The sequence below is a fragment of the Rhyacophila brunnea genome, unplaced genomic scaffold (genome assembly GCF_057557595.1).
Source record: "Rhyacophila brunnea isolate RB1 unplaced genomic scaffold, BYU_Rbru_1.0 scaffold_23, whole genome shotgun sequence".
Taxonomy (NCBI): domain Eukaryota; kingdom Metazoa; phylum Arthropoda; class Insecta; order Trichoptera; family Rhyacophilidae; genus Rhyacophila; species Rhyacophila brunnea.
Window position 1 is genome coordinate 12936087 of NW_028232893.1, and position 16134 is coordinate 12952220.

General features: G+C 33.2%; 3 protein-coding genes across 3 annotated transcripts; all 3 read left to right on the plus strand.

Moving 5' to 3' along the window:
• Positions 1–1461: 1461 nt before the first annotated feature.
• LOC147069529 (uncharacterized) lies at positions 1462–3713 on the plus strand. Its single transcript, XM_085950654.1, has 2 exons — positions 1462–1543; positions 2923–3713. The coding sequence occupies exons 1-2, from the start codon at positions 1532–1534 to the stop codon at positions 3475–3477; spliced, it is 567 nt and encodes a 188-aa protein (XP_085806780.1). The 5' UTR covers positions 1462–1531; the 3' UTR covers positions 3478–3713.
• A 4670-nt stretch (positions 3714–8383) lies between these two features.
• On the plus strand, positions 8384–10041 carry LOC147069530 (uncharacterized). Its single transcript, XM_085950656.1, has 2 exons — positions 8384–8463; positions 9309–10041. Exons 1-2 carry the CDS (start codon positions 8452–8454, stop codon positions 9855–9857), a joined length of 561 nt encoding a protein of 186 aa, XP_085806782.1. The 5' UTR covers positions 8384–8451; the 3' UTR covers positions 9858–10041.
• Positions 10042–14623: 4582 nt separating this feature from the next.
• On the plus strand, positions 14624–16134 carry LOC147069531 (uncharacterized). Its single transcript, XM_085950655.1, has 2 exons — positions 14624–14707; positions 15225–16134. The coding sequence occupies exons 1-2, from the start codon at positions 14696–14698 to the stop codon at positions 15774–15776; spliced, it is 564 nt and encodes a 187-aa protein (XP_085806781.1). The 5' UTR covers positions 14624–14695; the 3' UTR covers positions 15777–16134.

The following is a 16134-nucleotide window of genomic DNA, read 5'->3' on the forward strand; positions in this document are numbered from 1 at the left end:
AAGATAATATAACAAAACTTGTAACGAAAATACATAATTTGAAAATATCTCATGCATATACCCAGAAGGAAAAATCTTTTTTAGAAAAAAAATATACGACACCCGGCAGGACGTGAACCTGTAAGTTAACCTAGTAGATCTTACATGAAATGCCTATCAAATTACGTAAATAATGTTGACTATCAGTTTTCGTATTTTAAATGAAAGTAGGTATCAATTAAATGCCTTAATCCCTGACGAACGTCATGGATCACTCCAAATATTTTCCAATAATTTAATAAACTATTACTATTTTTAATTAACTAGAATATTTTTTAAGAATGTATCATTCTATATTTATTTAACAGACATTTTTCTAAAAAAGTTTTTTCTAATGATATGTTTTCAAATAATGTAGGTATGTTGGATATTTTCAAATCATGTGAATTATTCGTTTAATTTAAAAAAAAAATAGTTTATAAAACTTAATACAATGTTCCTAAAACTGTTACATTAGTTTTTTGCGCATATCTCAATGAAGTGATGTGAAAATGCCTTTTGCTTTTAATTTACTCAAAATATTTGTAAATATTTACTATCCCCCTACCTATCGCTAATGGTAAAGGCAGTGTAACACGCTTTTCCAAATGGTGTAGGTACGTGGTAAAATTAAGGTGTATTTTTAGCGATTTTTTGTATTTTTAATATGTACATCCATTAAAATACAGTTAAAATTGCATTGTACAACCAAATATTTTTTATTATTAATATCATTGTAGTAAAATAGCGCTTTTTTTACTATTAGAGCAAATTTGTGATCTATGTTTATCTCACTTATCTGGTCGACTCCGGGCCCTTTCTGAGCTCGAGACCTCAGGTTAGAGCACTGTCAGCCCCCCCCCCCCTTGTGGGGGCCATGGTTCTAGTAGGAATGTGGAATACAGCGGCAAAAACATTTTGAAAATATACTATATACTGGATTATTTGTTAGTTTGGGTTAGTTTAGGTTAGGTTAGGTTAGGTTAACCTAACAAATAATCCAGTATATCGGCTATTTTCAAAATGTGTTTGCCGCTGTATTCCACATAACCGACTTGTACCAAATAGTGTTGTAAAATATTTGTTGTATACGGTGAATACGAAATGATAGATAGACTTTATAATATAAAAAACAGGTTTAGAAAGAGCAAAAAAAGTTGCATATTTTTTAATTATAGCAAAAAAATGTTTACACTATTTACAAGCAAGCGAACAAAATACCTTTTTCCGTGTTTATAATGTTGACCACATAACTGAGTATGTTGGTCACGTGACTCTTGTCCAAGTTCATTGTATGAAATATCAGCTTTTGGATCTCGTGGACAACGGTGGTTATTTTGAAGAGAATGCATTGGCTGAAAATCCGCCCCCCCCCTCTTTTCAACGCCGAGGGCTGTTGCATTTTTCTAGTATAAATACTCCGACGCTGCGCCAATATGGCACAAGCAGTTTTCAATTCAGAAAAGGCTTAGCAGTTTATTTCGATTGCAATCAATCACTAAATCAATTCAAAATGAACCCACTGGTGAGTTAAAATTACTAACAAATAATATTAATACAAATGTAGTGTTTTCTTATCATAACCAATTGATCTTCATAATCATAACGCATTTTAGAGTAAATCAACAGTTAAAAATGATTGATTCTTCAGTGATATAAATAAAAATAAATCTAATTAAAATTTTAATTGCTTTATAGAAGCTAGATACATAATATCAACTTATTATTAATTATTTAAAATCAATACCACAATCACCTTGATTATTAAGAAAGCAGGTGTTATAATTGTATTAACAAGTGATGAAATTATTTATTTTCAATTTGTTATAAACTTGAACTAGATTAAATATGATACGTTGAAATCTACATGTCATTAGTTTAATTGGTAAAATATTAATTTATATTAATATGTGATCGTGATAACGATGAGCAGGAACTTAATTTTATGGATAATTCTAAACATTCAAACCAGTACCATGTTCGATCCTTTGATGATCATGTGGGTCTCCAAGGAGTGGAGGTTGTATTAACAGATTTTGTTTTTAGGATAAATGGATGTTAGCCATTTGCTCAACCTATTAGGTCAAAACTCAATTAAAAGACAATATGTATATTTGCCAGACCCAGGATTAGTACCTGGGACCTACGAGATTATAAGCTGACGCTTAAGCCGCTCAGCTATCGTGGGCATAATCAAAACGTACCTATTTAAATACACTAAAAGTATATTTTTTTATAAAAAAAACTAAGTATATAACATGAAAAACTGAATTATATTATGACATCTTAATTATCATTGACATAATGTAGTATAGTATATTTGTTAAAAGATATCAAAATAATTTAAAAAAAGAAATCATTATTTTAAAGCATCTTATTTGTCATATAAAAAAAACATTGATTTTTCTTGAAAATATGCCGATAATAACGAATATAACTTGAAATACTTTTTATCTGTATTGATTTGAGCTTTAATGTTGTCACCATATCAAAGCTTGATTTCATATAAATAAAAAAAGCTATGATTTTTTTTTATAAAAAAAATCGTTTTGTCACATTTTTTTAAAAATAAATCAAAGTCGGCTTTAACCTTTACAATTTTAATGAAAAACGCATAATTATAAAATTGATATAGGTTTTTTTTATTAAATTTATAAGTTTATTTTTTAACAAAATTTTTCTCGATGCTTATCGATTATTTAAAATGAAAGAAATCATTAAAACTCTAGATTTTTCTAAAGACGTTACTCTTTGTTTTAAGTAAACAAACGTGTGTTTATAATATGGGGACATAATATTTCGATTGGTTGCATAGTTTATAAATGATCCACGTAAAATATGCAGTGAAGATGTTTTTTTTTTTTTTTTTGTCATATTGTAATATGGATATTCTTTTTTTCATAGTTCGCCTTCACTTTCTTGTGCGTCGCCGCCATGGCTTCAGCATCCGCATACATTGGCCATGGCCATGGAGCCCATTACGGCGCCCACCATGGAGCCGCTCCTTTAGGACATGATGGACAAGTCATTGACACCGCTGATGTTGCCCACGCCAAGGCCGCTCACTTCGCCGCTGTCTCTGCCGCTTCCCATGGAGCTCATGGTGGAGCATATGGTGCCTATGGTGGAGCTTATGGTGCCCATGCCGGAGCTTATGGTGCTGCTTACAATGGAGATGCCTGGGGTCATGATGGTGCTTATGCCAATGGTCATGGTCATGATTCTCACGGACTCCACGCTTACGGCCCAGCTCCTCTTGGACATGACGGTCGCGTCGTAGACACCGCTGCCGTTGCCCACGCCAAGGTCGCCCACCACGCCGCTTTCAACAACGCCGCTCACGAAAACCACGCTGGAGCTCATGCTTCCTGGGGAGTTGGTGCTCATGGAGCTCATGGTGCTCATGGTGCTTATGGTGCCCATCATTATGGCTCCGCTTATGGACATGGTGCCTGGTAATTTCTCTATCTTCACCAGTACCTAACGACCTAGCCGATGCACACAGGTTGACGATCATGGATTTATTTATTTTAGACGAGTCTCCACTATCTAAGTGATTGTAAATATATCTCCATCCTCATCTTTATATATTCATTTATTTGCAAAGAACTATTTATATGTACGTCATATTTTTATTATGTATATAAATGGTTTTTCATAAATATTACTGTGATGAATGCAATACGAAATAAATCAAAAAAAAATAATACGTGTTTTTAATTGCCAACTGTTTTTACAGAACTAAACAAATTATAAGTATTATATCAATACTTTTATATTGGGTCACCAGTTAATTAGTGAAAAATTTGTCTTACTCTTAAAAGAAAGACACAAAATTTGCATAATGCTTAATTTGCATAGAGATTAATTTAGTTAATTTAGTCATGACTATATTCCTGTATCAATATGCACCAATCCTAATCCTAAATAGTATTGCCGCCGTTAGCATATTAAGTTCACAGAAGCCTTGGACGTCCAACTTCCGTTCGTCTTTTGGAGGTTCATCCATGCGATGTATGTGCCATATGCCAAAGCCGTTCAATCGAGATGTGGCATGTAATGCACTTCTACGTATACAACGAATACAATTAAATATTTACTGTGAACCCGTGGAAACCTGACTGCGTTACAATTAGTAGAAAAATTATAAGAACTTATTATTTTATTGATGAGACGAAACATGGATTAACACTCCCGTTACTGTGTTGTTACCTTATGTTACCCAGCATATCAAACTCTAAATAATTCAGTTAATATGCACATTTAAGGTATTTTTACAATCATCCAAATTACATATATTTAAAATGTTATTATTTTTAAAATCGATAGTATTATCAAGTAAATGCATATAATTGATATAGATCTATCAGATTTAAAGTACCTGTTATAAATTATGAATGCACATTGCATACAGAGCGTTGCATTGCATTACGAATAAAAGAAATACCTAAAAGCATTATGTAACAAATTACGACATACTCACTTGTGAAAAAGAAATATGAATATAAGGCATGAGATCAATATTATAGTATAATGACGTGTTGGCTTTATAAATGTATATACATACTTGTATGATTATAATTAAGTTTTTATGCCTTTTTGATCATTTTATAGATAAAAATAATGTCAATCATGATGATGAAACAATATTAGATTAAATAGAATTAAAATATGCATTTTCAATCAATCTCGTATGGTAACCCAAGGTGGCATTACCGTAACTGACGGATTTTATTGGCATCGTAAAGAGAAAGTTAAGTACATAGATTTTATTTATGTGAGAATTTATAAATAAAATTCCAGGCTTTACACGGAGTCAATATTATTAAAAAAATATTTTTAATCTATTTTGGGGGTAGATTTGCGTTATTATGTAAGAATTTATACTAAAATTGTTGTGTTTACCCTAAAGAAGTTTTACATTTCATGCAGTGAAAATTAGCATTGAGTGAATCACTCGATACGATAATCATTTTTTTGGAAGCAATCTAAAATGTAGTCGATTTTAGTTAGATTAATCTTCTTTTTTACCTATTTTAAGAGGTGAACATGTGGAAGGCTTTTTTTGCCACTCGATACATCCATAAGCAAGTTTCTTCATAAATATAAGTCAAATTAATAGAGACCATGTCTGATCCTAATAGGGTCATATGGGCCTCCACAAAGTAGAGGTTTGTATTAACAGATTTTTTTTTTTTTTACGAGAAATGGATGTCAGCCACTTGCTCAACCTATTAGGTCCATACCCTGACTCACACAAATTGAAAACAATATGTGTACTTGCCAGACCCAGGATTCGACCCTGAGACCCACGTTGGACTATTTAATCCATAATTTTCATTTAGTTCTGTTTAATTAAATATATTAACAGTTTAAAACCACGCATTGTGAAATCTATTGATAATTTTTTCGCCAGAAATGTGTACTTAGTTAAAATTCATCACCGATCTTATGGTAAAAATAAACATATCACAGTGATTAGTAAGTAACCGAATAATCTATCCAGGTCCAAGTTGGTGTCCGATTATAATTCAATAATTTAGTTTATATTCTTTTTTTTACACTAGATCATAAGACCAAATTTAATGATATTAGTTTAGTAAAACAGTGGTAAGTATTATTAGTAATAATGGTGAAATAATTACAAACACCCAAGCTTTGAGAAAATCACATAAATATTATGGTGACCTCACTGGGTATCAAACCAGGAACCCCCGGATGAAAGGCCAGCTTCTTACGCACTCTTCGAGGGCTAATTTTATACGTGTGTCAAATCTAGAGATTGACGAAAAAAGTTAAAACTATCCAAGTATTCGAAAATAAGATTCTCTGGAGTATACTTAGATTTATTTCACGGTTCACCTAATGGCCGACTGCTTACTAGGATACCTTTACAAACCCTATTTAATATTTTTTATTGTGTTAACTGTCAATTCATAGTGAAACTGCATTGTATTATTGATTAATTTAATAAAATAAAATATTTTTTGGTACTTATTTGCACTTTTATTATTTCATAAATCTGGACTGGTTTTGGACGAAAATAATACGAAATCAATAATACCTATTTAATCTTTTTGTCTTCAAAATATTAACTACTTTGGGCTTTAATTTCTTAAATAGCTCAATAGTAGTACTGATGCACAAACTTTGGTTTTCTTTAACCGTTCCAATACCTATGTACTTATGTAAAAATATTGAAATGTTTTTTTTTATAAATATAAATAATGTAATACGGCGTGCATTCATAAAAAATCTGATTTTAATTAATAAGTACATTGTATATTATGGTTATGTTTATTATTAATTCGGAGAGTGTCATTTTCAAATTTATTTATTTTACATATAATGAACATAACAAATTATAAATTCAAAGCGTTCACGACATGACATAAAATAAGTGTTAATAATTTTTAAAAATAAAAATACAGAGAATAAGTAATAAAATAAGAAAATAATTAACAAAATAAAAGTAGATGGAAGCACACAGAGTGAACTTTGATAGATCCTATCTTAAAAACTTATAAAACAACGTCCACCTAAATTCACCCTCACGTAAGCGATTTCATTAAACATGGTTACTGCCCTCCCAATTGGCATTACTAATGGCAGGTTAGTTCTGCACCGTGGGAGAACAAACAACGGATGCCCTCGATTTCTAAGGTAATTATCAGAGACATACAAGCCAACACCACCAAGAATGGCAGAGTTCACATTAACGCCGCGTATAAGTCTGAAAAAATATGTAGCTAAATAAAAATCCCTTCTAAATTGTAAGCTACAGTATGTAAGCATCCCTAAGAGAAAATCAGTCGGGTAGAGCCACGGATAATATCCATACAGCCGAAAGTAAAGGAGTCTTAAAAAATTCTTTTGGACTCTCTCCACCATAAGGTCATACTTCCACTGATGCGGGGCCCAAACGATAGACCAACTCTCAAGTCTGCTTCTAATTAAGGAGTTATAGAGAATTTTTAGTACCGTAACATCCGCAGAGACCCGGGAAGTACGCAAGACAAAGCCCAACATCGTCATGTTCGAGTTTACTTGCCAAAGTTTGTATGTACTGTCAAGCCACAAGCGAGATAACTCACAACGTTATCGCGTATATTTTCTGTATATATGAATAGGTATTTTTAAGACAACATAAATGCTGATTCAATTAACAATATTTATCATGTGAGTTTCATTTTATTCCAAAAATACCAGGCCTACGTAACATGATTCAACTAGTAGAATTTTCCTTGCAGTGAAAAGGTTAAAATATAGTTGAATTAAATTTCTCGAAGTTCACATAAATATTTTTTAATAACTCAGTTATGCAAGAGTTGTTATGTTTTATGTATAATTTCCAAACGATCAATTTTACAAGACATAAAAATGCGGATACTTTGATATACTAAAATTGTATTGTTCACATTCGGTAACTAAAGATTGCTAATACCATTTTTCTATATTAATTATCTTTATGGTGTCTTTTCAGTATTATGTTTTCGACCATGTCCGATCCAAATAAGATCATAATATGTCTTCACAGAGTGGAAGTTTGTCTAAACAGATTTTGTTTTTACGATAAATGGATGTCAGCCACTTGCTCAACATATCAGTGGGTCTATTCTATGCTTATCGACCGCTAAAGTGATAAAGTGAAAAATATTATCAAACTTAGGGTAGGTTTGTATCAAAATATTAGCACTTATTGTAACAATTACACGAAGCCGGTTTTTATTGTTGCAATAAGTGCTATATTTTAACAGCACCTATCTTGCTGCTGTTAAAATATCGCACTTATTGCAACAATAAAAACCGGCTTCGTGTAATTGTTACAATAAGTGCTAATATTTTGATACAAACCTACCCTAAGTTTGATACTATTTATCAATTTAGTGTTCGATAAGTATAGAATAGACCCACAGGTCCATTACTACTCATACACAAATTGAAAAACAATATGTGTACTTGCAAGACCCATGATTCAAACCTGGGACATATGACGCTATAAAATATGACGGCATTTACTCGATAGTAATAAATAATACTTTATCTATCTAAGCGAAATACGTGTCGTCAAATATTTTTAATATCTGATTAGTACTAAACGATAGATGTGTTTTTATTAAAAAAAATACTAATTAAATTTAAAAAAAAGAGTAAAAAAGCTCCAGATTTTAATTGCAGCAAAAATATATACATTACTAATTAGAGACAAGCGGAAATATAATATTTTTAGTGTGTATTGACCACGTGATTTTCATTCAAGTAATATGTAGAAGAGAACGTTTTCCGCCCTCCCCCTCTTTTTAACGTCGAGGGTTGCTGCGGTTTGCTAGTATAAATACTCCGACGCTGCACCAATATGGCACAAGCAGTTTTCAATTTAGAAAAGGCTTAGCAGTTTATTTCGATTGCAACCAATCACGAAATCAATTCAAAATGAACCCACTGGTGAGTTTAAAAACAAATAGTACTTATTTTAAAACAATGTTAACTATACTTTTTGTTAATGTATCAACAAAGTTTTAAATAATAATAAAAAATGAATTCAAATTAAAAATCCGTCAACAAGTTCTATCCTCTCAGTGGAGGTTTTAATAACAGATTTTTTGTTTTACAACAAATGGATATTAGCCACTTGCTCAAAGTATTTCGCCCATGGTTCAAATAAACATTAAAAAAACAAATGTGATTTTTTCAAACCCGGGATTCGAACCCGTTGCCGCTTGGTCATCGTGGCCACTAAATATAGTCATACAAATTAAAATAAAACTAATAGCAATTTTAATTCTTTATCAATATAATTTAAATTGGAATCAGAACCGGTATATCTGATCCAAACTGATATATCATGCTAATTAAATTATATAAAAGTAAATTATTATTAACCTCTTTAATTAAATCGTTTTTATTTATAACTACTGTGCTTATCAAAGATTCAATTTAATTAGTCTACTTTCATGACACTTACTATTATTTTTAAAATAAAAATATGACAATATAATATATTATTATTTTATTCAGTATACAAGTGTAAGCATCTCGCATAAGTAAGTCTATTGACAAGAATTATTATAGTATGATAAAATTGGCATACATATTGCCTATATATGATAATATTGATAACTTATCGGTTTGTATTTACAAGAGGGCATCTGCTTAAAAAAAATGGATAATTTTTAAATATACTGTTGTAAAAGGTGTATTTTTTTTTATTGTTAAATAGTTTAAAAAGCATCTCTACAAAATAAAATACTGTATTTATGTTATAAATCAATATATATATTTTGTTGTAGTTCGCCTTCACTTTCCTGTGCGTCGCCGCCATGGCTTCAGCATCCGGATACGGTCATGGATACGGAGGTCACTATGGCGCCCACCATGGAGCCGCTCCTTTGGGACATGACGGTCAAGTCGTAGACACCGCTGATGTTGCCCACGCCAAGGCCGCTCACTTCGCCGCTGTCTCTGCTGCTTCCCACGGAGCTCATGCCGGAGCATATGGTGCTCATGGTGGAGCTTATGGTGCTTGGGGTCATGATGGTGCTGGTCTTCATGGAGGAGCCTGGGGTCATGATGGTGCTTATGCCCATGGACATGGTCACGATTCTCACGGACTCCACGCTTACGGCCCAGCTCCTCTTGGACATGACGGTCGCGTCGTAGACACCGCTGCCGTTGCCCACGCCAAGATTGCTCACCACGCCGCCTTCAACAACGCCGCTCACGAAAACCACGCTGGAGCTCACGCTTCCTGGGGAGTCGGTGCTCATGGAGCTCATGGTGCCCATGGTGCTTATGGTGCCCATCATTATGGCTCCGCTTATGGACATGGTGCCTGGTAATTTTTCAATCTACACCAGAACATAATGACAAAGCAGATAGATGTATCGAAGTTGACGATTGCGGATTTATTTATTCTAGATAAGTCTCAATTGTCAAATCTCTAAGTGAATGTAAATATTATATAAACTGAATATATTATTATCATATTTTATATTCCTATACTTCTTTTGTAAATGACAACTCTGTGATGAATGCAGTTTGAAATAAACCGAAACAAATTAAAATGCACTATTGATTTTACACCTAGCATAAACAGAGAATTATCAAAAATTTCCCCATTTTATATACGATGGCGTAAAAAACAACATAATTTTTAGTTAACCTATAATTTAAAAAAAATAATATTATTATTACTTTGGCCAATTCGCAAAGTTGTGTAATTTTTATAACATTTTCCTCAACTATCTTCAACATTCACACACAACAACCTTAAAATCACAATTTTTTTTTCGACCTTATCAGATCCTAATAGGATCACATGGTCATCCACAGAGTAGAGGTTTGTATTAACAGATTTTGTTTTTTTACGAGAAATGGATGTTAGCCACTTGCTCAACCTATTAGCTCCATACCCTGACTCACACACAAATTGAAAAACAAGATGTGTACTATCTAGACCCAGGATTCGAACCTGAGACCCACGGCGTGATAGTCCAACGCTTAAGTCGCGCAGCCACCGTGGGTGTCTCAATTGTGGAAATCTTAATTTATTGCTACTAAATAGGTACTCAAATTTCAAATGATTTTATTCCATTCACACTACTCTTATTCTTACTTTTTATTATGCGGGTATTAAAAATAAATTCATCAGTACACATGAGTGTGTAACAACATAAGACTATGTATTTACTTCTGTGACATTCCGGGACCTAAGCCACATGTGCCGTATGATATATTGGATTAAGGCGAGTCTAATTGGTGGGTATTATTCAATTGATTACTGGTGTTGATGTACAAGGTAATTCGATAACGAACAAATTTATTCCAAAAATAATCACTACCACTATTCTTGTCAGGAAATAAAATCGTCACACTCGGCACTGTGACATCGGCACTGCGAGCCTATCTAAAAGTAATTACAAGATAAAAAGAACTTTTTACATACCAGGTTTTAAATTTTATGTTGAATCATATCAACTTGACAAATAAGTCAATTGTCAACAAATCATTTTTTTTGGTTATTTTGCAACAAACAAACATATATAATTATACTGAAATGTGATTTTGATTTCCATAGTAACGCACGTACATATCAATAATTTAGTTGCTAGGACCACCCCCTTAGCAACCAATAATAGTGGACTGGATTACGGATTTCTTCCAAAACAATTTTTCATACAATACAGAATTAACTGAAAATGAATTCAATTCTACTTAAAGATGGCTAACAGTATTAAAAGAATGCATTGGCATCGTGTTCTGATATATTCTAAAAGTTTAAAATGTCTAGCTAGTCGGGAAGTTAGTTAAAAATTGATTCCAAGATTTGTACTGGATAAACAACCATCGGATAAACAAGAATACGAGCTAAGAAAAACGTGGTAAAAAATGAAGAACGATTACTGCTGTCTATATGATATCTACACATCTCTCAAATATTGTGGTATGTAAAATCAACGGATATAATAAATTCTCGGCATTCTGGCTATCAATCACCAAAGAATAAAAATAAGTAAAAGATAAAATTCATTAAATTAATACTAGCAGATATTTTTTTATTGATTAAAAATATATTTTTCTACAAAGACCCATTATTAACTAAGTAAATAATAGGCATAGTGCCGAGAGACAGATTTAAATTGGACGACAATCACTGCTGTCTATACTTTATGTGACGGTTACGCTTCTCAAAAAGTGTTGCATGTCATCAACGACTGCCCAATACTAGAAAAGAAGCAATGGGCTTTTGAAGCTCTGTGTAGATAACATAATCACGAAATTTACCTCCAAACACCTCAAGAAATACTAAATAACAAAATAATACAAGGACATTACACAAAATATTTAATTCTGGCCATAAAGAAAATTAGAGATATAAATAGAGTAATACAATATTTAACTGCACACTTTGTCACAAATTGATTTGTCAAAAAATTTAAAAATAGTTCTAACCAGGTCATGTAATTAAAAAAATACCAAGATATATATTTTTTAAAGAAATCTGTGAATAATAAATATGTGTTTATTTTTAATAGTATTACAAAATTTGTCTCTCCGATTTGATATTGTATTCGAGTGCATGCTTTCGGAAGTTCGGCAATTGGGATTTCGTCCATTCAGGATTTCAGGCTTCGAGATTTCGAGCCAAACCCGTTATATAGACAGTTTTCCGTATGCGGAAAGTATTCTTGAGAACCATTATTAGTTCGGTTGTATTAAAAATACAAAAATATGTAGGTACCTATTTCAGATACTCGAAAAAATGTGGGAATAAAATAATGATAATTATTTAGTGTTTATTCGTAGATTTCAAAACTACATAAAACGGATTTTGGTAAATATTGGAAGAAGGAAAAATCATAAAACATATGAATATTGTGAGGGTTTACATGTAAGGATACAGAAACAGAATATATATATGGGAAAATATTAAAATAGTTCGTTGGGATGGCAGGACTAAAGCAGGGCGAATCGTTATTTTCTCGTTGTGATCTTGTTTGAGAAAGATGTAAGAAACGCTCTTATGGCAGAATATTCAACCTGATTGAATGCCATACAATGTTAGATTTTATATCTGATGATCTGGTAGTGTTATGAAAAAATCTGATGCATTTTAATAACACTTTCGCACTAATGTACCTAAGTTGCTCTCAAGTAAATAAACCTTGTTGAATATGGAGGACGCAGCCGATCACGAAACTAGTATTATTATGTTTTGGCGGAATTTTATTTAAAAACAGACTTTATGACTGTTAGGTGACTATCGGAAAAGTAACATGAGTAACGATTTAAAAGATCCTTCGTAGTTCATTGCATATGGTACTAGCCTTTCATATGGAGGCTCCGAGTTCAATTCCCGATTAGGTCACGGAATATTTATGTGATTCTCTCAAACCCAGGATGCTTGTAATTGTTTCACATTACTACACTACTATCATTAGGCCTCATGGCCTATTGCAGTACTAAAAAACTGGATAATACATATGAGTTTATCATATCCATCTATGAAAGATACTCAGTATCATCAAGAAATTGAGCAAACGGCAGTAATCATCCTAAAGCAGGGGTTGTTAGTTTTTCTAGTTTTATTAATATAACCGCAAGTCTTTAAGAGAAGATGGAGTGTAAAATAGGTACTCATTATTTATAAATTTTTATATGAAACAAAAATTATTTGTAAAGACGAAACGGTTTTTTAGTTAAAACAATAATAATACATTGAATACTGATGAGTTTTCATTAAAAAAAAGGTTTTTTTATTGGCACCTGTGCGGCAACCATCTTTAGCATGGGTCTGCTCTCAAGAGACATAACTAAAATAGGATGTACTCAAAACAATTTCGTATAATTGGAAATCTCTGATGAGACAATCTGCATTGTTCAGTTAGTTACTAAGCATTCAATACCTATTATCATTCAAGATACGCTCACTAAAATGATTAAAACTTTAACAATATGGGGTTGTTTTTGTAGCAGTTGAAGATGACTTTAGGAGCAACGAGGAGATAAGAGAACGCACCAAGCACCCTCTCATTACGCTGAAAGTGAAGAGGCGACGTTGGACCTGGCTCAACCACGTGCTGCGGATGCCAGAAGAGAACTTCAACCTGTCTTGCCTGTTCTTCAAGCCGACCGGATTTCGGCGTCCTGGAGGGCCGCTAAATACAATCTACAGAGTGTATACGGCGGAGCTACGGGATGCTGGTTTGACCTGGAATGAAACAAGAAGACTGGCGAGCGATAGGGATTCTTGGAGGCACCGCGTGATGTCCATATGCTCCAGTTAAGAAGCGGATATGGCCAAAGAAGAAGAAGATTCCAACACGAAGAAGAAGGATTGAAATAATTTACAGGTCACACGTTATGTTAGAAATGGTCAATAATTATTTATGCGCGATTAGGAACCAACCACTGTCTTAAGAAAGCAACAATTATTAATAATCAGTTTTTTCAAAAGATTCAATTCTTTTTTTTTTAATTATTAATAACTATGTCCTTGAATTTTTATACGAGGTGGTTCTTAGTAATTTTTAAACAATCACAAACACCAGGGATTTGAAAAATTACATAAATAAATTATTGTGTCCACCGGGATCAAACCCAGAACTTCCGGATGGAAGGCCAGCGCATTACGCACTGCGCCACAACAGCCTCCAAGATTCAATGCTTATGACGATACTCAGACATGTTGGACATGATAAAGTTTACCGCGAAATCCAATGTGTTGTTAAGTATTTTTATATGTGGTAAATTCCTACTAATTGAAAGACATATTTTATATATAAAAAATACTAAATCTAAATATAGAAACGTAAAAAAAGTTGCATATTATTTCTTTATGCAACATTTTTTTTAAGCCACTTACAGGCAAGCGAAAACAAAATATTTTCCGTATGTATATTATATATGTATTGATACCTATATTATATAACACATGATTATCGTTCAAGTATATTGCATGCGATAACAGGCTTTAGAGTCCATAGACAATGGTGGTTATTTTGAAGAGAATGTATCGGTTCAAAATCCGCCCTCCCCCTCTTTTCTACGCCGAGGGCTGCTGGATTTGTCTAGTATAAATACTCCGACGCTGCTTCGATATGGCACAAGCAGTTTTCAATTTAGAAAAGGCTTAGCAGTTTATTTCGATTGCAACCAATCACAAAATCAATTAAAAATGAACCCACTGGTAAGTAAAAATAACTAACAAAATAATAATACATTGTCTTTCCAAATTTAAATGGTAATAATTGATTGTTATTATCATGTTCGGTCGCCACACCATTAAGCCCTATAACGTGTTTTACTGTCATTTGTTTTTTTTATCATAATATAGAAAAAGTTGTAAATGTTTATTATTATAAAATCCAATAAATTAAATTGTATTACATCAATGTGTCACTTTGACAGAAATTTTGTTTGTTTGATTGATTATTTATTATCATTGCTGCTTTGATATTATATTGATAATGCATTAAAATTCTCCAAACGATATAACTAATTACCATAACTTTATAAAAAGAGATTTATGGCTATATTGTACAATTATTGTTGAATTAGGTAGGTACTTTGTAAATATATTATATAGATTGAAGCGAGGGCGTCATTTGTGTATGTTCGTTAGATTAATATTTTACAATGGAGTTTGTAGTAATCAATGAAAAATAAGTAGATATGTTATAACAAAAATATGTCTTTTTTTATAGTTCGCCTTCACTTTCGTGTGCGTCGCCGCCATGGCTTCAGCATCCGCATACATCGGTCATGGATACGGAGGCCACTATGGCGCCCACCATGGAGCCGCTCCCTTGGGACATGACGGTCAAGTCGTAGACACCGCTGATGTTGCCCACGCCAAGGCCGCTCACTTCGCCGCTGTCTCTGCTGCTTCCCACGGAGCTCATGCCGGAGCATATGGTGCTCATGGTGGAGCTTATGGTGCTTGGGGTCATGATGGTGCTGGTCTTCATGGAGGTGCCTGGGGTCATGCTGGTGCTTATGCCCATGGACATGGTCATGATTCTCACGGACTCCACGCTTACGGCCCAGCTCCCCTTGGACATGACGGTCGCGTCGTAGACACCGCTGCCGTTGCCCACGCCAAGGTCGCCCACCACGCCGCTTTCAACAACGCCGCTCATGAAAACCACGCTGGAGCTCATGCTTCCTGGGGAGTCGGTGCTCATGGAGCTCATGGTGCCCATGGTGCCTATGGTGCCCATCATTATGGCTCCGCTTATGGACATGGTGCCTGGTAATTTCTCAATCTACACCAGTACCTAACGACCAAGCCATGTACCGAAGCTGACATTAATGATTTATTATTTATTATAGACATGTTTTCATTGTCTCAATGCATGTAAATATTTCAACCAACCTCATTGTTATATGTTCATTTTATTTTTAAAGAACTGTATGTATGGTGATCATATTATCATATTTTAAATTTGTATATATAGTTTTTGTTTGATACTTTTTTTTTGTAAAATACCACTGTGATGAATGCAATACGAAATAAATCGATAAAAAATAATACGCATTATTGATTTTACATATAACAGAATGCAAAATACATTTTCCTGCTTACACTGATAAAGTTAACTTCTATAACCTTGT